General features: G+C 42.5%; 1 protein-coding gene across 5 annotated transcripts in view; it reads left to right on the top strand.

Moving 5' to 3' along the window:
• large1 (LARGE xylosyl- and glucuronyltransferase 1) overlaps positions 1-22,786 on the top strand; it is a 405,419-nt gene that overhangs the window by 309,302 nt on the left and 73,331 nt on the right. For all 5 annotated transcript variants that reach the window (XM_073058955.1, XM_073058959.1, XM_073058957.1 and 2 more), the window contains exon 9: positions 6,136-6,261. In XM_073058955.1, the coding sequence (XP_072915056.1) occupies positions 6,136-6,261 (126 nt within the window). The remainder of the gene's footprint in view (positions 1-6,135; positions 6,262-22,786) is intronic.

A 22,786-nucleotide genomic window follows, 5' to 3' on the forward strand; every position in this document is an offset into this window, starting at 1 on the left:
ATGGATGTTACCTTCTTGAGGGAGCACCTCATGTGGATATTACTGATGGCGGGGAGGGATGTCCCTGTGATGTATTGGGCTGAACTCACAACTCTGCATGCTCCTGCTTGTTCAAATCTGAGTCGGTGCCTACTACCTACCCTACCAATGCCACTCATTTCTGCCCCCGTTGTTCCAAACCTACTGCCTGGGCGTAAAAGTGTAAAGCAGTCTCTTGACTTTCACTTTGATTTTCAGAAGCATGGCACGTAATGAAGTATCTCATGGTTGAGGGATGCTCCCCACCAAAATGGCCTTGCTTAGAAATCTGGCTGAAGAAGGTGGTCTTTTTAACATTGCGGCACTCTCTCAGGTGAAGTGTTAGCCTGGCTTGTGTGCACAGTTCAGGAGGAGGCCTTGAACCCACAAACTTCAGTTCAAAAATGAGTATCGTGTCCTTGAAGCTAATTGAAGAGTTGACTCGCACTGCATGCGCTTACCATTGTAAGAAGTCATGAAGTCTTTCAGACGACTATTAGATGCCCGATTTTCTGACCCCATTTATCAGCTCCTGGCCTGTAGCCTTCACTGCCATGTTGATTCAGGTGCTTGTCCAGCTACCTAATGAAAGAGAGACAAGCGAATACAGATGGTGGAAGCTGGAGTGACAAACTATCTCCTGGAAGAACTCAGCAGGTCGTACGGCATCTAAAGGAGGAAAGGAAAGGATGATGCTTTGGGTAAAAATTTGCCTGCACTACCCCCTCAGGCAGTCGGTTTGAGATTCCACACAGCCGCCAGGTGAAAAAATTCTTCCTCAGATCTACCCCAATCTTTTTACCACATACCCTAACTCTATGTCCTCCAGCATCAAAGTTGAGTTTATAGTAATAAGTATTTGTATGCACAGGTGTAATTAGGGAACTACAGCAGCACCATTGCACATAGCAATAGAAAAGCAGAATTCTCAGGGAAAAAAATTGCATTTAACATAAATTATACAAAATGTTCACAAGAAAGAACACAATTAGAATAAGGAAAAAAAGAACTAAGTCTATTTAGTGCAAAGTGATCATTCTGTTGCTATACTGAGGCAGTGATTAGGGTTGTGCCAGTCAGTTCAAGAACTGAGTGGTTGAAGGAAAGAAGCTGTTTTGAACCTGACGGTGCATGGTTTCTGCACCTCCTAGCTGTGCGAAAATGGCATGGCTTGGATGGTGGGTTCCTTGATGATGGGCGTTGTCATCTTGAGGCAATGCCTCATGTAAATAGCAAAGATGGGGAGGGATGTGCCTTTGAGCCACTGGGCTGATCCACTACTCTGCAATTTCTTTCATGTTCCTGTGCATTCAAATGGAGTTGTTTGCTACTGTCTGCCCTCTCAATGCCCCTCATTTCTACCCCTGTTGATCTGGACCACCTGCCTGGGCAGGAAAGGAAAAAAGAAATTCCTGATTTACACTTCAGTTTTCAGAAGCGTGGCACGTACCGAAGTATCCTGCAGTGAGTGCAGTGAAATCTGCAACAGTAATTGTACGCTCCTCCCATGCACTGAACTATTTTGGTGGCTATCAGATCAAATCCTGTAGTCACTGCCTCTTGTTACTCACCGTCTCCCCACTCGAAAGTCGGATTTGTCACAGCCACAGCGAGTAGAAAAATGAGGCTGTATGACTTGCAGCAGTTCATTAAATTTGCATGTCTGCTCTCTTAATGTTTTGAGCCCAGAAAAAGAACAGGCTTCAGGCACTTTTAAGTCAGGAGTTATGAATCATCCACTACTGAGTGGGCCATCGATTACGGAAGATGAAGAAAAAATAGTTCCCTGTGCTCTGAGTGGAGTTAATCTAAAATTCAAACATTTCATTCTTGTGGTACTAGTCAGCATTAGAAATCTCCCCAAGGAAAACAAACTGACTTTCCAGTCGGAGCACACAGGTCTCCGTGAAGGTGAGACACTTGGGAATGCCGGCTTCCTGAGGTTGAGAGTTGACACACAGCAGTTGGTGTACTGATGTTCCCCAAAATGGGGGATCTTTAAAGCATTGTCTCTGAGGGAATGAGATGAGACAGACTCTAATGCCGCTTAGGAGACGGGTGTGATGGGGCAGCCAAATGAAGTGAACTTGGATATCTGGGTAGCAGTGCGGATGACAGACTAGTGGTTAAACTGAAGTGGGGGGGGGGTGTTAAATGACTCGGCTTTGAGTACACAAGCAGTCACGGAGAAAGTGTGCTGAACTCTGTGGCCCTACTGTTATTACAGAATATAATCACAAGCTTGTATTGATGCTGCCGGTCATGGCTCACTGCCCATCTGCAGTGTCCTGCTTGACTTATCACAGGAAGGGTATCATTGATCTTGAGGTCGAAGGATTAAAGATTATTCCAGGTATCAGCAATTACATTTGCAGAGAAAGATTTAGGAAATTGGCCTTATAATATTTACCTGCATCACAGCAGTTGTTGAACATCAAAGGTAATTTATTGGCTTTGAAGCTCATTCAACGTGAGTGGTAACGCACCAGAAAAATGTCTCGTTGGCTGTCTGGCTGGTCTCTCAACTGTCTCGCACTTCCTGTCCCTCAATTTCATGCGTTCTCGCTCTCTCTCGCTCGCACACTCACTCTGTCTCTCTCGCACTCTGCACTCTCTCATTGTCTCTCCCTCTTGCACTCACTCTCTCTCCCTCTTGCACTCACTCTCTCTGTCTCTTGTCCTCTTGCTCTCTTGTTCTCTCTCCCTCTTTCCCGTCTCTCAGCCTCATGCTCTGCCACTCTGGCTCCACGGTCGCTACTCTTCCCACTCTGCCCTCCACACTCCCCCCCCCCACACTCTAGCTCTGCCTCTCTCCACCTGCCCCACACTTTGTCTGACTAGCCATTTCATCCTCCCGCCATCCCTTGATTTTGGATGAATTGGCAGGGCAATTAGTGAAATTCATTAACCATTCAATGAAACTCTTAATTAGAGTTAAACACACAAAATGCTGGTGGAATGCAGCAGGCCAGGCAGCATCTATAGGAAGAAGTACAGTTGACATTTCAGGTTGAGACGCTTTGTCAGGAATCCTGACGAAGGGTCTCAGCCCAAAACATCTACTTCCTATAGATGCTGCCTGGCCTGTTGTTTTCCACCAGCATTTTGTGTGTGTTGCTTGAATTTCCAGCATCTGCAGATTTCCTCATGTTTACCAATTAGAGTAGATGTTTCTAAGGCCACTCTTGCAAACAAATTTGTTACAGTTAATGCTGACTCTTTTACAAAAGTAAAACTTTTTTCTGTAATATTTTTCCTGCAAACTGAAAGTAGGCAACAAAACAATTAAATAAATGTGAAGTTTAGTTATTTTGGCAGCACAATTTCATCTGACAGTTAACCTGATGTTGAAATTAAGAGGATGATTGGGGTTGCTGTATGTAAGTGAGCAAGATACTACAGAGTTAACATAATTTCTATGGGCAAGAAATTCAGAATGTGTTCATTCCACACTAACACATGGAAACGATGCTGGACAATGTCAGAACAAAATGAGGGAAGACTCGAAGCTGTAGAAATGTGGTTTTTGAGAACAATGATGAAAATACCGTGGAAGGACAGAGTAATAAACAAGGAAATGTTGCGAAAAGCCGGAATAAGAAGAGAGTTGACAGACAGACAGACATACTTTATTGATCCCGAGGGAAATCGGGTTTCGTTACAGCCGCACCAACCAAGAATAGAATAGATATCATCAATCGGGAAATGGCAGCTGGAATTTCTGAGACATATCCTGAGGAAAGAGAAACTGAAACATGTTACAGTGACAGGAAAAACTGGTGAAAGAAAGTTGTGGTCAACAGCGCATGACATTCATAAGTTACTTTAAAGAATGGACAGGCAAAAGTTTTGAAGAGCTTATTGGAACTTCTCAGATTAAAAAAAGATAGAAGACCCTGGTCGCCCAGGTCATAGGACACAGCTCATAATGATGATTACTGTTGACCTGGCAGTGTCTATGGGAAAAGTAGAGCTGATGTTTCTGGTCGCGCACCTGTCATCAAGTGAATAACGACATACTATTTAAGAAAGAAAAGCCAATCAACCACTCGTTTACTCTCCCATATCAATTAAATCATAGTTGATTCATATAGAGCAATATAGCTCAGTCCAGGCCCTACGGCCCATGTTGTTTAGCTGACCCTATGACCTACTCTAAGATCAAATTAATGCTTCTTTCCCACATGGCCCTCCATTTTTCTTTCATCCATGTATATATCTCAGAAACTCTTAAATCTTCCGAGTCTATCTGCCTCTACTACCACATCTGGCAAGGCATCCACAAATCAACCAGCCTCTGTGTTTTTTAAAAAAACAAGCTACCTCTGACATCCTCCCCTACACATTCCTCCAACTGCCTAAAAATTATGCCCTCTCATAAGAGCCCTTTAGGCCTTGGGTGAGATAAGGTGCTGGCTGTTCACTCTGTGCCTCATCATCTTATTCACTTCTGCAAGGACACCTCTCATCCTCCTTCATTCCAACACGAAAAGCCCAAACTCAACCAACCTTTCCTCATTGTACATGCTCTCTAATCCGGGCAACATCCTGCTGAATCTCTTCTGCATCATCCCTAAAGCATTCACATCTTCTTTATAATGAGGCAACCAGAGTTAAACATTGACATTGAGACATCCTCAATACTGCTTTCCGATTTTCCCTCCTTACCTCTTGACTACCTTGTGATTAAAATGACTGACAGCTTCCACCTTAAATATATTCAATGACTCCCCTTGACGGTTCTCTGGAGTAGGAATTCCAAACCTTTTGAAAGAAGAGAATCCTCCTCCTCTCCAAGTGAAATAATTGACCCATTATTCTGAAACTGTGCACCCCACTCCCCTTTGATTCTAGACACTCCCACTAGGGGAAACACTTTAAAAGCCATGGAGTTAAAAGCATGGAAACAGGCCCTTAAACTGGTGCATGATCACCACAACATCCTCCCTGCTAGTCCCAGATGCCTGTGTTCAGTCCATAAATCTCTGAGGCTGTCCTCTCCACGTACCTATCCAAATGCCTCTTAATTGCAATTCTATCCCCCTCAGCCATTTCCTCTGGTAGCTCATTCCAAGTACTCGGTACTGTGGTAATTTTATGTACTGCACAGCACTGCTGCCACACCGCACCACCCCAACACTCCTTCTCTGCCACCTGTCCCACACCCTTCCCAAGGCGCACCATCCTCACCATTCCCAACATCCACTGGATTTGCAAACTCACTTTCCACTTCACGTTGACAAAAACAGTACTGTGCAAAAGTCTTCGGCACCCTAGCTGTATATATGTGCCTAACGCCTTTGCACAGTACCCGAGCTTATCTCTTGGGTCTCCTTTAAATCTCTGTCCTCTTACATTATACCTATGCTCTCCAGTTTTGGACTCCTGAGCCCTGGGGGATAAAGACTCGGACCATCCGCCTTACCAAAGAACGAGGACCTACTTATATTTGTTAGATACACTTGCATGTATTGGGAATTTGCCATGGTGTGTTGGTCAGCGCACCACATACAACAAAGAACAATTCAAAACTCATAAAGAATTTTATAAAGTAATTATATATAATTTTTAAAAACCCTCATGATTTCATAAACTGCTATGAGGTCACCCTTCATTGTCCTCTGTCCAGGGAATATAGATCCAACATGGCCAAGCTTTTCCCTCAGAATCTTTACTACTTCAATGAGAACACCGCTCACTCCAGTCAGTATAGCCGCAGCCTGTTTGACTTTCAAATGTCGACTCTTCGTCCCGTTAATTAACCTGGTGAACTTCCTTGGCACGATGTCCAGTGAAAATATACCCTGCCTTAAACGGGAAGCCAGAGCTGTGCACAGATCTCACCTGCGCTGTATCAAAGCACTTCATATCCCTTGCAGGAAAAGCCAAAATACGACCAGCTATCCTAATTGCTTGGTTATCTGTATGCTAATTTATGATTATTGATAAAATCCTTAGGTCAGATAGAAAATGAAGTAATTTTTGTAATGAATGGAATGTCAATATATACCCTTGAGCCTTTGGATTCTTGTATGTTAGCAATACATTTTCAGGTCTTTGCCGATGTTCTTGCTCCCTCCTTCACTAATTCCAGTTTCTTTCCCTCACTCTTTGCAGGATATTTTTAATGCCGTCATCAAGCAGAATCCCTTCCTGGTGTACCAGCTTCCATGCTTCTGGAACGTTCAGCTTTCGGATCACACCCGCTCTGAGCAGTGCTACAAGGATGTGTCAGATCTCAAGGTAAGGCCTGTTATTTGAGGCTGGAGGCGAAGAGAGACTCTCCCAAAGGCAGATCGGATTGCCAGAAAATCGAGGCCTCACTGGGATGTTGTCTTACTCCTTTATGAATGTAAATCAGGCGTCCAAGCAAAATTTCAACTGATAGTCTAATACAGCAAGATCAAAGTTCTGTAGAAATAATCTTTCTAGAATAAGGCCATATTCTACCTTCTGCATTACCGAAGTTTGGCGTGACTGCTCCACACAAATTCCAGAGGCATTTTGCTTAAACTTTTTAGAACAGGAGATCCCAACCTGGGGTCCACATACCCCTCAAGTTAATGGTAAAGGTCCAACCTTTCCATGCCTCACCTTTCACAAGTAACTCTCTTCCCTCGCCATTCTTTATATTGCTAACCAAGACATCCAATTGAAGAAAGTTGAGAATCTATTTTGGTTGGCACGAGCCAGGAATTTGGAGCTAAGCTGTAAAGTTTGCAGGTCCATGTGAAAGCCAGAGGTCATTACAGAACAGTGTGTTCGTCTGTCCAATTTGTGATGCACAGTCGTCCATTACTATGTCTGCTTTTTGAAAGAAGTAACTGGTTACAGCCAGTCCTTGATTAACAAGACACCAGGTGAATCATGGTGATTCGATTATTGGAAATATGGGGAGAATAAAAAAATTCAAAAACAGGATTAATATAGAGTTAATATAAATTGATGGCTGGTAGTGTAGTGACATCTGCAACAGACTTTGAGGTGACTGGTGCCGGGTTCGAATCCAGCCAGCTTCTTGCACACTTTCCATCTGTGCTGGGTTGAGCGTCGAGCTAGCAACTCGGCCTCATTTTATAAAAAAAAGACAAAAATGCTAAGGAAACAGCAAGGTTGCAGCCCAATGCACCACAAGGTGCAGAAAGGAACAACGATGTAATTGATGGCTGATGCTTTCCATAGACTTGATGGGCCAGAGGGCTTGTTCCTGTCTTGTATGCCAATGTGACTGTGAATTTGGAGAAAATTATTTCAAGATTGAGTAAGACGCAGTTGAGTCTGATATTTCTTGACGTCCACTAACATTCCTCCTGCAGGAGAGTCGGTCAGTGGGTGGGATCACTGTCTGGACCTTTCTTGGATGTCCTTTCCAGATGCTGAGAGGGCAGTGTGAGCCTAACTACTGTAGAAGGTGCAGCTCACTAAATGGCACATAAAGTGTGTTCCAATTCCACCCCGAGGTTCATTAGTACTTTCTTCTGAGATTTATGGAATTGAAGTCTCTGTAGGCTCTGTCTGATTTGATGTTGCTGTGACCCGTAGTTTTGTTGGAGTAAAGTTGATCACTAATATTCCCTTAACAGCTTCACACCTAAAAACAGAAAGGGCAATAGCATCACATCTCATTCTGTTTAATCTTCTGCCCCTGCTCTTTGACCTTCTGGTGAACACTGGGCAAGCACTACACCTTAAAGACAATAACGCCTGGCAAAGAACTTTACAACAGGCACCACACTCTCAGGACTGACGAAGGGTCTTGGCTTGAAACGTCGACTGTACTTCTTCCTACAGATGCTGCCTGGCCTGCTGCGTTCCACCAGCATTTTGTGTGTGTTGCTTGAATTTCCAGCATCTGCAGATTTCCTCGTGTTTACAATTTTTATTTTAATTCTTACTGCATAATTTTACCTTGTCTATGCAGCTGCCAAGTTTGAGTTTAGTAATTGTGGCTGCCAGCCATCCACAAAGTGATACCTTGCCTCTTTGCCAAAATTGACGAAGGTTGTGGGGTGGTGGGGGGGGGGGGGGGGTGTAGGAAGGAGGGAGCATCAGACATTTTCCCCTGAGATTGAGTAAGAAAAAAATCTCCAGGGCCCTTGTGGAAAACCACAGGTCATTGTAAAATTGTTATTGGTCTATCCAATTGGTCCAACACTGTGTCTGCTCTGCTCTGCTCATTGAAACAAATAACCAATTAGAGCCTCACTTTGATGAACAGGTGACTGAATAAATATGCTGGGGGGGTGAATAATTTTTAAATTTCTTTGTATTTACTCCCCAACTTTCTTTGCATTGTAAATCAATTTGACTACATTTTACTCCTGCCTTTTATCTAAGTCATTAATATGTACTGCAAATTGTTGAAGTCACAACAGTGATGCCTGAGGCAGCCCATAATTCCAGTTTTCCAAATGTGTAAATGGCCATTTTATCCCTGCTCTGTTAGGTGCGTGTTAGCCAATCATCTATCAGTGCTCATTTGTTACCCTAGGGTCTTCAAACTTGGTTCATGCAATTGGATTGGCCAATATCAATAGATTGCAGAAAGGTGGCCACAGGCAGGAATTTTCACACAAATATATTCAGCGGATTAGACTAATCCATTCCATTAGATGCAAAAAAAAAGTGTCAGGCATCCAGAAAGTTATCTAACAACATGCTTGTTCACCCTTCAGTATATAGAATGAGCTGCCAAAGGAAGTGGTTATGGCAGGAACATTAACAACAGTTAAAAGGCACTTGGATGGATAAATGGATAGGAAAGGTTTAGAGGGCTATGAGGCAAATGTGGGCAAATAAGACTAGCTTACATGGAAATCTTGGTCAGCATGGAACAGTTGGGCTGAAGGGCCTGTTTCTGTGCTATGTGACTCTATTACTCTGTGGCTTTATATTCACCCCCTAGTGAACATTAAAGATACTTAAGCAACATTAAAATGTTTTTAATTTAGCCAGTGTACAATACTTTTTTGTAATACAAGCATTTTACCCATAACTTGGCCCAATCCATATGATTGTATAAACTACCAAAGAAACACTACACCGTAGGTGCAGATTTGGTGAGTAAGTGTCCAGTGGTACTCCAAGATTTTGAAAAAGTTTGTTTTCTTGCTGATATGTTTATGTGTTCTACCCCGGAGCAAAACGGAATCAACTTTTTTTTCTATCCATGTTTTGGCTGCATTCACTGGGCATTGAGCCAGGTGAGTGGTCTGTGGAATCTTTCAGTTCCTGGGCTTTTCCAATCTGTTGCATTGCCAATCAGAGACATACACACTGAAACAGGCCCTTTGGCCCATCAAGACAGTGCTAACCATGAAGCAGCCAGATCCACTTTTTCTATTACCCCATATCGCCAACAGTTTCCACCCAAATTCTACCACTCATTTACACACTAGAGACAATTTTCTGTGTCCATTTAGTCAACCTACTAAAGGGCATGCATTTACAGTGAGAGGAAATTATTTAGAGTATTTGAGAGGAAGGTTTTTTTTACCAGAGCGTGGTGCGTTTATGGAATGAGCTATTAGAAGTATGTGCTATCAAAATGATTGAGATATTCGGACAGGTACATGGATAGGAGTGGTCAGATTCAAGTTTATTTCAATTTTACTGTGAAATTCATTATCTTGTGGCAGCAGTATAGAGCAAGATGTAAAGAATTACAAGTTGCAATAGAAATGAAGTAAATAAATAGTGCAAAAAGGGAATATTGAGGCAGGGTTTATGGGCAGTTCAGAAATCTGATGGCAAAGGGGGGAAAACCTGTTTTTAAAACTTAGTCTCAGCCCGAGACATTGACTGTTTATTCTTTTTCATAAATGTTGCCTGGCCTGAGTTCCTCCAGCATTTTTTGTGTGTTGCTTGGATTTCCAATATGTTAAGATTTTGTCGTCTTTAAAACATTGAATGTTGGTCTTCAAGCTCCCGTACCTCCTCCCTGATGGTAGTAGTGAGAAGACGGGCTCAGAGGGATGTGGGCCAAGCACAGGTAAATGGAACTAACTTAAAAAGGCATCTCAAATAACAACAAGTTGGACAATAGAAAGATCGAGGGTAGTAACAACGAGACATGACAGCAACATTCTCTTCAGTGCCAACAAAAGAAAAGAGCTGGTCACTGGCTTCCGAAAAGTGAGTGGGTCGTGCATAGGCAGGTGTTGAGATTGAGGGCTTCCTGTTCCTAGGTGTGAATGTCACCTGTCATGGTCCAACCATGGCCAAGAAAGCCGTGAGGAGGCCAAAGAAATTTGGCACATCCCCGTCGATTCTTTGTAATTCTTATCAATGCATTCTGCCTGGATAGCTGCATGCCAGCTCTGCATGTAACCACAGGAAGCAGCAGAGATGTGGACACAGGTCAGAGCATCACATGAACCTGCCTCCCCTCCCCTCTATCGACTCTGCCTATGCCTCTCACTGCCTCAGGAAGCAGCCAGCATAATCTTTATGCTTTGTTCCACATTGCTATTCTTTTACCTTACTCTAGCTCAATGCATTGTATTTTAGCGATGGTCAATAGGTTGTTGATTAGTAAAGGTGTAAAAGGTTAGGGGAATGGGGTTGAGAGAACCGTGGTGGAATTGACTCAATGGGCCGAATGGCCTAATTCTGTTCCTATGTCTTATCATCTTATGGACTTGATGAGTTTCTTCAGATATTTTGTGTGTTGCTCCTTCTGTTTGAGCAAAGGAAAGGGGATTTGCTTTCACTGGCTCTTCATGTATTGACTGAGACTGTTCAGCCTGGCAGTGTATCCATGTAGAAATGAATCTCTGGGTTCAAACCCCAGACTATGAGGAGTCCCAGTCCCAGTGAGAATGTTCATACTCTGCATCTTCCACGTTAGGCCAAGTGGTATTAAGGTCTGGATAGCACAGCTTTCAGAGAAAAATAAACACTGAAAAAATTCAGGTCTGTGGTTAGAAACTAAAGAACTGAAGCCAGCAGTCCTTTCAAGAAAGCTAACACAGAATGATGGGCTGAGTGGAAAGCTGTTTGACCTCAGGAGTTATCGACACTAAGCTGATTTGTGACTGCATCCAAAAACGCCCTTGGGAGCAAGAGCTACTCAACTGTATGACAAAGAAATGAAACGGATGAATTCTGTGCTAAAAGCTTCCATAATCCTCATTTTAATTTTATTTGTAACGTTTTGTGGCTAATTATATGAGAGGCTGCGAAGATCTGGTGATTTAGCAGCACAGTTTATTCTCAAGGGCAGCAAACATTTCATCTGTAATTTCAGCAAGTTCCCTGATAGGGAGCGAGGAGACCGAAACCAGTTGTTCATCAGACCGCTCTTGACTGATGATCATAAATTTGATTATGTACAACTCACAAGTGTGAGTTTAGCAATGGAGCAGAGAAAAAGATTGGACTGTCATTTTGAACAACACCATCCATAATATCTGGTTTATATTCTGGTTAATATCTGGTATGCCTTTACAGCTCTTTCATTCGCCTGGGTAAAAGGCTGCAGGGAGAAGTGAACTGATTACCGTCGGCCCTCCTTATCTGCAGATTCCGCATGCGTGGATTAAACCAACCATGGATCAGGAAAACCCGGAAGTTCTCTCTCCAGCACTTGTCATTTGAACATTTACAGACTTTTTTTCTTGTCATTATTCCCTAAACAATACAGTATAACAACTATTTACATAGCATTTACATTATATTAGGTATTATAAGTAATCTAGAAATGACTTAAAAGTACAGGCAGTCCCTGGGTTATGAATGAGTTCCATTCCTGAGTCCGTCTTTAAGTCAGATTTGAAGTTGGAACAGGTGCATCCGGTATTATTTAACGTCAGTTAGTCAAACGTTTTTCTTAGTATATATTACATATTTTACCTTTCTATGCATATAAAACATTTAAGAAACATACGTATTTCAATATTTAAACCACTGCGTTGCTTAGTAATAATTGTAGCTTTCATCGAGGCAGGGCCTTTCACATGCTCCATTAAAATTGTTCCGATCGTTGACCGACTGTAGCCTAACACTTTTCCAATGACCGATGGCATTTCACCTCTTTCCGATCGCTTTATTACTTCCACCTTATTTTCAATTGTGATTGTGATTATTTTTGTGAACAGAAACACCGTGGATTCAGAGCTGCGCCAGGTCCTAATGTCCACCGCACTGAGACAGGTTAAATAAGGGACGAGCATCCGCGTTTTTTGGTATCCGCGGGAGTTCTCGGAACCAATCCCCCGCGGATAAGAAGGGCTGACTGTACTGGAGTTAACTGCTGAGAAATTAGACTGGACGATGCCTGTTCTGTGTTTGGCTACTGTCACAGTCCTTAGTCTGGAGTCCAGGTGCAGTCACCAATTAGTTATTCATTCGGTGATACAACGCAGAACGAGCCCTTCCCGCCCAATGAGCTGTGCAACCCAGCCTAATCACAGGGCAATTTACAATGACAAATTAACCATCTTTGAACCCTGGGGGGAATCTTGAGCACCCAGATGAAATCCACGCATTCATAGGGAAGACAGCAAAGCTCCCTGAAGGAGGCGCAGTAATTGAATTCTGTCCTGGGCTGTAATACCGTCACACTAACTGCTACGCTACCACAGCGCCCTGATTTTCATGGGCATAAGGTGCTGGTGGCAATATTAGTGGCAGTATTGGTGTGTTTGTTCAATCATCACTCACTGGGCTCCTACAGAGAAAGATTAGGATACCAGTCAGTGTTTAGTCCTGACAGAACCTCACCACTACCAGTTTAGACCAAAGTGCCACCAGAGCCCAATGCACCATGGTTAATGCAGGATTCTTATCAGTGCAGAGGGACAAGGGTATGTTGGGGGCCTCGGCCATGAACCCCACAAATTCCCCACGTAAGTTAAGAAGGTACATGGTATATGGTCTTTACTAATCTGGGAATTGAGTTTAAGTGCCAAATGGTAATGTTGTAGCTCTCTAAAACTCCAATTAGATCACACTTGGAGTATTGTGTATATTTCCTGTTGCCACACTATAGGATGAAAGGGTTGCTCTTTCATCATTCCCTTGTCCACTCTTCCCTCCCTAGAGATGTCTCTTCTGGCACTTATCCATGTCCCTATACCTCCTCTCTCACCACAAATCAAGAGCCCCAAGCAGTCCTTCTGAGTGACGTGACACTTCATCTGTGAGTCTGTTAGGGTTGTCTACTGTATCTGGTGCTCCTGTTGTGGCCACCTCTACATTGGTGAAACCTGATGTAGAATTGGCGGGCCACTTTATGCTCCATCCACCGAAAAGTGGGAAGTTTCCCAGTGGCCCCCCCTATTTTAATTCTACTTCCCATTCCCATTCCAACATGTCTCAAAGTCTCCAGGGTTGTGATCTCAGGATTGCTATCCATGCAACATGCTAGTGAAGCCAGAAATAAGGAAGATCAGATTGTTTAATATATGGCTAAGGATTCGGTGTAGTAGGGAGGGCTTCAGATTTTTGGATCACTGGGCCCTCTTCCAGGGAAGGTGGCTCCTGTAGAGAAGGAATGGTTTGCACCAGAACTGGAGGGGACTAATCTCCCAGCAGGAAGGTTTGCTAGTGTTGCACGGGGGAGGGGGGGGGGGGGTTAAACTAGAGTTGGAGGGAGATAGGAACCAGCGCACCAGAACATGGAGTGGAGTAATTGTGGAGAAACATGTTAAACCCAACATACAAAGACAAGAATGAAAAGGTTGAGCATAGTGGGACTTATGTTCTGAGCTACATATACTTCAATGCAAGGAGTATTGTAGGAAAGGCAGATGAGCACTCTGAATTATAATACAGGTAGTCCCCGAGTTATGAACGTCCAACTTATGAACAACTTGTACTTACGAACCGAAGAAAGAGAACGCCGTCAGCTGTTTTAAGTCGGATCACGATGCCATCTGTTATTTTAAGTCGGATTGAGACGCCTTCTGCCATTTTAAGTTGTTGCAGTTGACGTTGTGTTGAGTGTGTAACTTTGAATTTGGCTTAAGTTTTTCTTAGCAAGATTCACCTTGACCACCCCCACTTTCCGATCGGCTGGTGGCGCAGTGAGATCAGTGCCGGGCTCGAGAATGGAGGTTCCCAAGCGCGCTGGGTTGATGTCGAGCTCGCAACTCGACCTCGTAAAAAACATACACTGCCACCTCCAGTTTCAATTCCCACGAGGAATATTGAGGAGGATCAAATTCCCAGACCCAGCACAGCCCCCACTTGTCCAATTTAACCTGTCTCAGTGAGGTTGACTTTAGGACCCCGGGGAATTCGGTGCGGTGGTCCTTAGGACCCAGCGGACCTCGGGAGCCGGCAGAGGTCGGGACCTGCCGCCCGCAGTGTTTCTGTTCCGTTGACGGGAAGCAATCATGATTGAAAATAAAGTAGAAATAATAAAGCGTTTGGAAAGAGGTGAAACGTCATCGGTCATTGGAAAAGCGTTAGGCTACAGTCAGTCAACGATCGGAACAATTTAAAAGGATAAAGTGAGAATAATAGAGCATGTGAAAAGCCCTGCCCCGATGAAAGCTACAATTATTACTAAGCAACGCAGTGGTTTAATTATTGGAATAGATACTTTTCTCAAGTGCTTTATATGCATAAAAAGGTAAAATATATACTATATACTAAGACAAATGTTTGACTGACACTAAATAATACCAGATGTACTTCTTCCAACTTAAATACAAATCTGACTTAAAGACGGATTCAAGATCGGAACTCATTCATAACCGGGGACTGCCTGTATTGAGGGCATTCATGAGTCTTTGTTGCAGGAGGGGCAGGGCTGGTAAGCAGCTCAGTGTTCTGGGATCCATTGTTTTAGTTATGATAGACCATGAGTGATTAAAGAGGGGGACGGCATTGCTAATCAAGGAAAATGTCACAGGACTGCTCAAGATGACTGACCAGTGAGTATTTATGAGTAGAACTGAGGAATAAGAAAAGTATGACCATATTAATGGGATTATATTGTAGACCACCCAACAGTTTGCAGGATTTAGAGGAACAAATTTGTAGAGAGATCACAGACTGTTGCAAGAGATATACGGTTGTGATAGCAGGTGATTTTAACTTTACACACATTGACTGGGAGGCCCATACTGTAAGAGGGCAGGATGGGAAGAAGTTTGCCAAATATGTTCAGGAAAGTTTTGTTAACCAGTGCATAAAAGTGCTAATGAGAGAGAGTGTGTGACACTAGATCAGCTATTAGGGAATGAGACAGGGCAGGTGACTGAAGTTTCAGTAGTGGGTACCTTGCATCTAGTAATCATAATACCATTAGTTTTTAGGTAAGTATGGAAAAGGATAGGTCCAGTCCTCGGGTTGAGATTCTAAATTGCAGAAAGGCTATTCTGATATCAGAAAGTATCTGGCAAGTGTGGATTAGGATAGATTGTCTTTCTGGTGAGGTGTAAGCCTTCAAAAGTGAAATTTTGAGAGTACAAAATTTGAATGTTCCTGTCAGACTAAAAGGCAAGGATAACAGCTTTACATCACAGCCTGGTGTGGAAACACCAATGCCCTTGAATAGAAAATCCTACAGAAAGTGGTGGATAGGGCTCAGTCCATTCTCGGTAAATCCCTCCCCACTGTTGAGCTTACCTACATGGTGAAATGTTGCAGGAAAGCAGCACCCTTCATCAGGGGTTCCACCACCCAGGTCACGCTCTCTTCTTACTGCTGCCATCAGGAAGGAGGTACTGGAGCCTGAGGACTCACACCACCAGGTTCAGGAACAGTTATTACCCCTCAACCATCAGGCTCTTGAAGCAAAGAGGATAACTTCACTTGCTCCATCACTGAAATGTTCCCATAACCTATGGACTCACTTTCAAGGGCTCTTCATCTCATATTTATTATTTATTTACTTATTATTATTCATAATGTATTTGCGCAGTTTGTTGTCTTTTGCACACTGGTCGGATGCCAAAGTTGGTGCGGTCGTTCACTGATTCTATTATGGTGAGGGGACTTGCACTGAATTTTGATACCTCTGCGCAAACGGCAGTGGGTAACAGGGGTCCCACACTTCAGAAGAATGTGCTTTCCAAAGTACGCTGCTGTGGCTCGGGCAAGGTGAAACGGTGTGAAGGAGAGTAGTCAAGGTGACCATAACAATGATCATTGTTGCCCTGCGAGTGTATTTGCCAGCTGAGATGGAAGGTCAAAGCTGTTTACCCCAGTTACAAGACAAACCCTGTAGCTGCCTTCACCTGAGGCCACTTCACTTTAGCACAGTCCTTGTGGTGATCCGTTCCTCAAGTTGTAGAAAAGGTAAAACAACGACAATGCAGAATAAAGTGTAAAAGCTAGAGAAAGTGTGGTGCAGGTTAAAAAAAAGGGACAGCTTGGTAGCGTAGTAGTTAGCACAACGCTTTACAATACCAATGACCCAGGTTCAATTCCCGCTACTCCCTCTATGGATTTTGTACATTCTCTTCATGATCGTGTGGGTTTCCTCCAGGTGCTCCGATTTCTTCCCGCAATCCAAACACAAAATAGTAAAATTGTCCCATGATTAGGCTAGGATTAAATCGGGGGATTGCTGGGTGGTGCAGCACGAAGGGCCTATTCTGTGTTGTATCTCAAGAAAGAATAAATAATGTGTCCGCCTTCATAAGATTATTGTTAACTTTACATGCGAACATTCCTAAATGTTGCGACAGGAATCAAACTGGCTCAGTATCCCGGTCTGCAAACGATCCAGTGACCTTGAAACCAGTCGTCAACATCCCTTTGCTCTCGTCTCTTGTAGTGGCCAATGCTAGGAGCAGTAAGTGCAAAAAGGCAGGAAGTCACGTTGCAGTTCTAGGCCACATGAAGGATTGTGTGTGGTTCTGGTTGCTTCATTGCAGGAAGGATGTGAAGGCTTTGGAGAGGGTTCGAATGTGGCTCACCAGGCTGCTGCCTGGATTAGAGAGTATCAGCTCTAAGGAGAAATTAGACAGACTTGTTTTCTCTGGAATGTCAGAGGCTGAAGGATGACCGAAAAACAAGACTCTAAAATTATGAGAGGCAGAGATAGCCAGAATCTTTTTCTCGGAGTGGAAATGATAAATTCTACAGAATGTACCGTAGATTCCGGATTCTAAGCCGCTACTTTTTTCCCACATTTTGAACAGCTTTGAACTCTGCGGCCTTTAATCCAGAGCGGCTAATGCATGATTTTTTTTCATGCCGCCTCGTAAACATTTTGCCTCGTAACAGTAGACCAATAAAATTGATGAGTAGTTCACAGAGGTCCAATGAAATTGTACGATAAATCAAGCGCACTTTCACAATTAAATTATTGTAAATCAGTCATTTGTACTCACCCTCATCAACATGGAAAACACTCGAAGAAAAGCATTTTGCTGCCTTTATGGCAGTTATTTAGTTTATAATATTTTCGCTTAGTAATTCATTTTCTAGTTAAAGTTAGAAGAGTTTTAACTATATTTGTTTTCTGTACTACATCGCGGGATGCTATGACGTCACACCCGGTTTCGCCGCGTCTTGTGGGAAAAATGCCAGTTTGCGATAAACGGGAAGGAGGGGGGCGAGCGGCATTATGCGAGCGGCATTGGATCTGAGCGAACGCTGCTTTTAAATGCCGTTTGCGATAAACGGGACGGCGGGGGGGGAGCGGCGGAGCGAAAACGCTGCTTTTAAGTTAAAGGCGATCAATAACTTTTCCTGGTAGGCTGCAGTATATATATTTTTTACCAGTCGTTAGGAGATGTTGGAATGTTGTTCAGTAAAGAAGTATACGCAACGTATATTTAAAAGTAGCCGCGTTACGGGCACGGTTCGAAAAAAAGCATTTGCAATATGTATTTGTTTTTGTTACCATATGGATTTAATTAAAAGTTAAAAAATCCTCACGTGTAATATCTTTCTGTGTAAATATCTCATATTACAACGTGGGACACCTGCGGCTGAAAATCCGGTGCGGCCTTTACAAGTAAAAAATTGATTTTATTTCTAAAATTAGAGCCAGCGGCTTTTAATCAGGTGCACTCTGTAGTCCGGAATCTACGGTAGCTTTAAGCTGTGAGGGGTAAATCTTAAAGGGGGCATGTGGGGCAATTTTTTTTAACACAAAGCTTGGTGGAGCTGAAACATGTTGCCAATGATGATAGTGGAAGCAGATAGGATGGAGGTTTATAAGAGACTTTTACACAGACACGTGAATATGAGATAGACATTTAAATTGACACAAGGATGGGAGGGAATGTGGATCGGGTACAGGAAGAACGGATTAGTTTAATTTGTCATCATACATGGCTCAGATGTTGTGCGTTACTCTAGAATTAGATGCAGATTTAATTATTTAAACTGGCACTAGATGTGTATTTGAAAGGAAAGAATTTTCAGGACTATGGGGAAGAAGGTACATTTTCACACTAAGTGGATTATCCTGCTAGTACTGATTTGAAGGGAAAATGGTCTTTTGTGTTATAACCATAATGTGTTAACTTCCTGATGGAACCTCATACCGACACACACAGTACATCAACAGTAGAAATAAATAAAAGCATCCCATGCCTCCTCTCCCCCAAGCTGTGTTGATGCTTCTTTCTAATCCTAACACTGTGTACAGCTTGTTAAAAAAGACTTGAGATCTTTATGGTCTATTTTTCACAAAGTCTCTTTGCTAATTAATAATATCATGACAAGTGTTGTGAACAAAACCATCTGAGAGGATGCATTTCCTTCAAAACAACAGATGCTGACTCTTCCATTCTATTCTCTGTTTTCCTATTTGCTCTATCAAATCCACCTGGCTAACAGTTCCCTGATGTTGCCTTTGAACCATTATACATTCTGCAGCTAAATGCTGGTGATGTTATGCCCTCATAATTCAAATCTTCGAACATCCTGCAAGCAAACATCTTTTAACATGTGTTAAATAAAATGAAAAAGAGGATAAAACATCTAAAATCCATATGGATGTATTTGCATAACTTATTATATCTACCATCACTTCTGGTCCAGCCAATTAAATGCTGTCGCCATGCGAGGCTCGGTATCCAACATTGAGAGAGTTGCCCTCCTCACTTCTATCAATGAGGAGGATAGTAATTATTATAATAACTTTATTCATGGAGCACTTTTCATACTGATGGTGTAGTTCAGAATGATTTACAATGGGATCAAAGTACAAACATAAAAATAAAATAAAAAAAAATAACCATCAAAAGTAAAAGGCAAAAAGATGTTAGTTAAAAGCAAGGTTAAATAAATAGGTTTTCAGCTGGTGTTTAAAAGTGTCAACTGAGTCTGAATCCTTTATAGTTTTAGGTATTGAATTCCACAATTTAGGAGTGTAGTTTAAAAAAAAAGCTGACCTGCCAGTTATCTTTTGAGGGAGATTTGTTTAAATTTAAGAGACCGGCGAAAGATGACTTGAGAGCTTGAGTAGGATTAGATTGATAGATACCTTATTAATTCCAAGGAAATTATAGTGTCACAGTAGCATTACAAATGCACAAATATTAGAAGAGAAGTAAGAAGGAATAAAAAATAAGTTACCTCGCAGTCTAACAGGAGGGGGTCATCACTTCCCCGGCTATAGGTTGACTCATTATAGAGACTTATAGCTGAGGATAAGAATGACCTTGTATAGCATTACTTGGAGCAGTGCAGTTGTCTTTGTCTGTTACTAAAAGTGCTCCTCTGTTCTACCAAGGTGGCTTACAGAGGGTGAGCAACATTGTCCAGAATGGCCAGGATTTTCCATAGGGTCCTTTGTTCCACCACAGCCTCCAGTGTGCCCAGTTTGACTCCTATATCAGAGCCAGCCGTTCTGATCAGTTTATTGAACCTATTGGCGTCACCCATGTTGATGACATTGCCCCAGTACACCACCGCGTAGAAGATTGTACTGGTGACAACAAATTGGTAGAACATGTGAAGGAGAGGCCTGCATACTCCCAAAGTCCCTCAGTCTCCTCAGGAAGTAGAGGCAACTCTGGCCTTCTTGTACACAGCCTCTGTGTTGGTGCTCCACTCAAGTCTGCCAACCAGGTGTACTTCAGAAATTTGAAAGTCCTCACCACATCCATGTCCTCACCATCAATAGTATCAGGGAGGATTATAAAATGAAAACTATTCTGTGATGTACTCTGGTCCCAGACCATTGAGAGCCTTATAAACAAGTAAGAGAACTTAAAAATTAATTCTAAAAGATATAGGAAGCTAATGAGCAGCTAGTACAGGAGTGATATATTCTCTCATCTTAGTTTTGGTTAAAACAAAGACAAGATTCTGTGGGCACGATAAAGGCACTCAGGTATTGGGTCAGAAGTGTGTGAAGTTGCCACTAATTGGGAGAAGATTCTTGGGAATTTGAAAGGTCTGAAGGTAGATAACTCACCTGGACCAGATGGATACACACCAGGGTTCTGAAAGAGATGGCTAAAGAGATTGTGGAGTTATTAGCAATGATCTTTTCAAGAATCACTAGATTCTGGAATGGTTCTGAGAGATTGGAAAATTACAAATGTCACTCCACTGTTCAAGAAAGGTTAGAGGCAGAAGAAAGGAAATTATAGGCCATTTAGGCTGAGCGCAGTGGTTGGGAAGATATTGGAGTTGATTGTTAAGGACGAGGTTTCAGGGTACTCGGAGGCACGTGATAAAATAAACCAAAGGCAGCATGGTTTCCTCAGGAGAAAACCTTGCCCAATAAGTCTGCTGGAATTCTTTGAAGAACTAACAAGCTGGATAGATAAAGGAGAACTGGTTAATGTTGTGTACTTGGATTTTCAGCAGACCTTTCACAAGGTTCCATATAAGAGGCTACTTAACAAGTTAAAAGCCCATGGTACTCCAGGAAAGATACTAGCATGGATAAAGCAGTAGAGTGGCTGATTGGCAGGAGACGTAGTAGGAATAAAGGGAGCCTTTTCCTGGTTGGCTGCCAGTGGCTAGTGGTGATCCACAGGGATCTGTGTTGGGACCACTTCTTTTTAAGTTATATGTCAATGACTTCGATGACGGAATTATTGGCTTTCTTGCAAAGTCTGTGGAAGGACAGATAGTTCTAAGGAAGTAGCAAGGCTACAGGAGGACTTAGATTGGGAGTATGGGCAAAGAAGTGGCAGATGGAATATAGTGTAGGGAAGTGTATGGTCATATGCTTTGGAAGAAGAAATAAAGGGTAGACTTTTTTAAATGGAGAGAAAATTCAAAATCTGAGGTGCAAAGATACTTAGGAGTCCTTGTACAGGATCGCATAAAGGTTAATTTGCAGTTGAGTCTGTGGTGAGGAAGGCAAATGTGATGTTAGCATTCATTTCAAGAGGACTAGAATATAAAAGCAAGCATGTAATGTTGAGGCTTTATAAAGCACTGGTGTGGCCTCACTTGGAGTATTGAGTAGTTTCAGGCCCCTTATCTTAAAAAAGATTTGCTGACACTGGAGAGAGTTCAAAGGAGGTTCACAAAAAGGATTCCAAGATTGAACGTCTTGTCGTATGAAGAGCATTTGATGGCTCTAGGTCTGTACTCACTAGGATTCAGAAAAATGAAGGGTGACCCAATTGAAATCTATCAAATGGTGGAAGTAGATGTGGAGAGAATGTTTTCTATGGTGGAAGAGTCTAACACCAGAAGACTCAGCCTTAGAATCGAGAAGTGTCATTTTAGAATGGAGATGAGGAATTTCTTCAGTAATTTGTTGCCACAGGTGGCTGTGTACATTTAAGGCAGAGGTTGATAGATTCTTGATTGGTCAGGGCTTAAAGGCATATGGGGAGAAGGCAGGAGATTAGGGGGCTAAGAAGGAAAACGGATTGGTCATTATAAAATAGCAAAGTAGGCTCAATGGGCCAAATAGCCTAACTCTGCTCCCATAAATTACAGTCTTAATGGTCTTAGTCAAGCAGTGGCATCCTGATTGAGTTGAAGTTTGTCAATAGTTTGCTTTGGAAGGCCAGAAAAAGTGCATTGTAGTAATATAATTATTCAATATAAAGATGGGAATTCATTTTTCAGCATCATAACATGATAGAAGCAGGCATACCTATGCAATATTTCTTAAGTGTAGAAATGCTGCTCTGGTCAGTTTCTTTATGTAGGATTTAAAATTCAAACTAAATCAAGGACAACACACAGGCTAGTCACTTCTGCTTTCACAAGGGGAGGCAAGGTTATCAAGAAGGTTATCTCCTTTGACTTTGGGATAAACCAAAATTATTTCAGTTTTATCTTCATTTAGTTTCAGGAAGTTATTGCTCATCCATTAATATATTGCAACCTTACCAGATGTCAGAGAGAGGGAGTGTTATCACCATCAGGCTCGGCCGAGCCGTGCAATTGTGTGTCATCTGCATAACAGTGGAAATCATGTTTATACTCTCTAATTATGTCTCACAGAGAGAGCATGTATAAGCAGAAGAGTAGGGGACCATGACAGCTTCCATGAGCAACACCGAAAGGGTCATCATATCTCTTAGAAAATTAGCTTCCAAGCCAGACAATTTTCTCTGATATATATGAATGAAACCCATTAAGGACACTACCAGAAGGTCAGTTGTATTCAAGGCAGCACCTGTATCTAGAAGAATTGGAACTGAAACTCCGTTGGCATCACGCTGAGCCTAATGTCACTGTCAGTTTTGGTAAGGACCGTCTTCATGTTGTGGAGACTGAAAACCTGGCTGAAAATTTCTTATTCAGAAATTGGCTGAGTTGGTTGAAAATGACTTTCTCAAGAATGCTGCCCAGGAAGGGAAGATTTGATATAGGCCTGTAGTTAATTAGTATCTCACTATCACGATTTGGCTTTTTAATTAGAGGGTTGACA

Source organism: Hemitrygon akajei, chromosome 10 (assembly GCF_048418815.1).
Source record: "Hemitrygon akajei chromosome 10, sHemAka1.3, whole genome shotgun sequence".
In the NCBI taxonomy this organism is placed as follows: Eukaryota; Metazoa; Chordata; class Chondrichthyes; order Myliobatiformes; family Dasyatidae; genus Hemitrygon; species Hemitrygon akajei.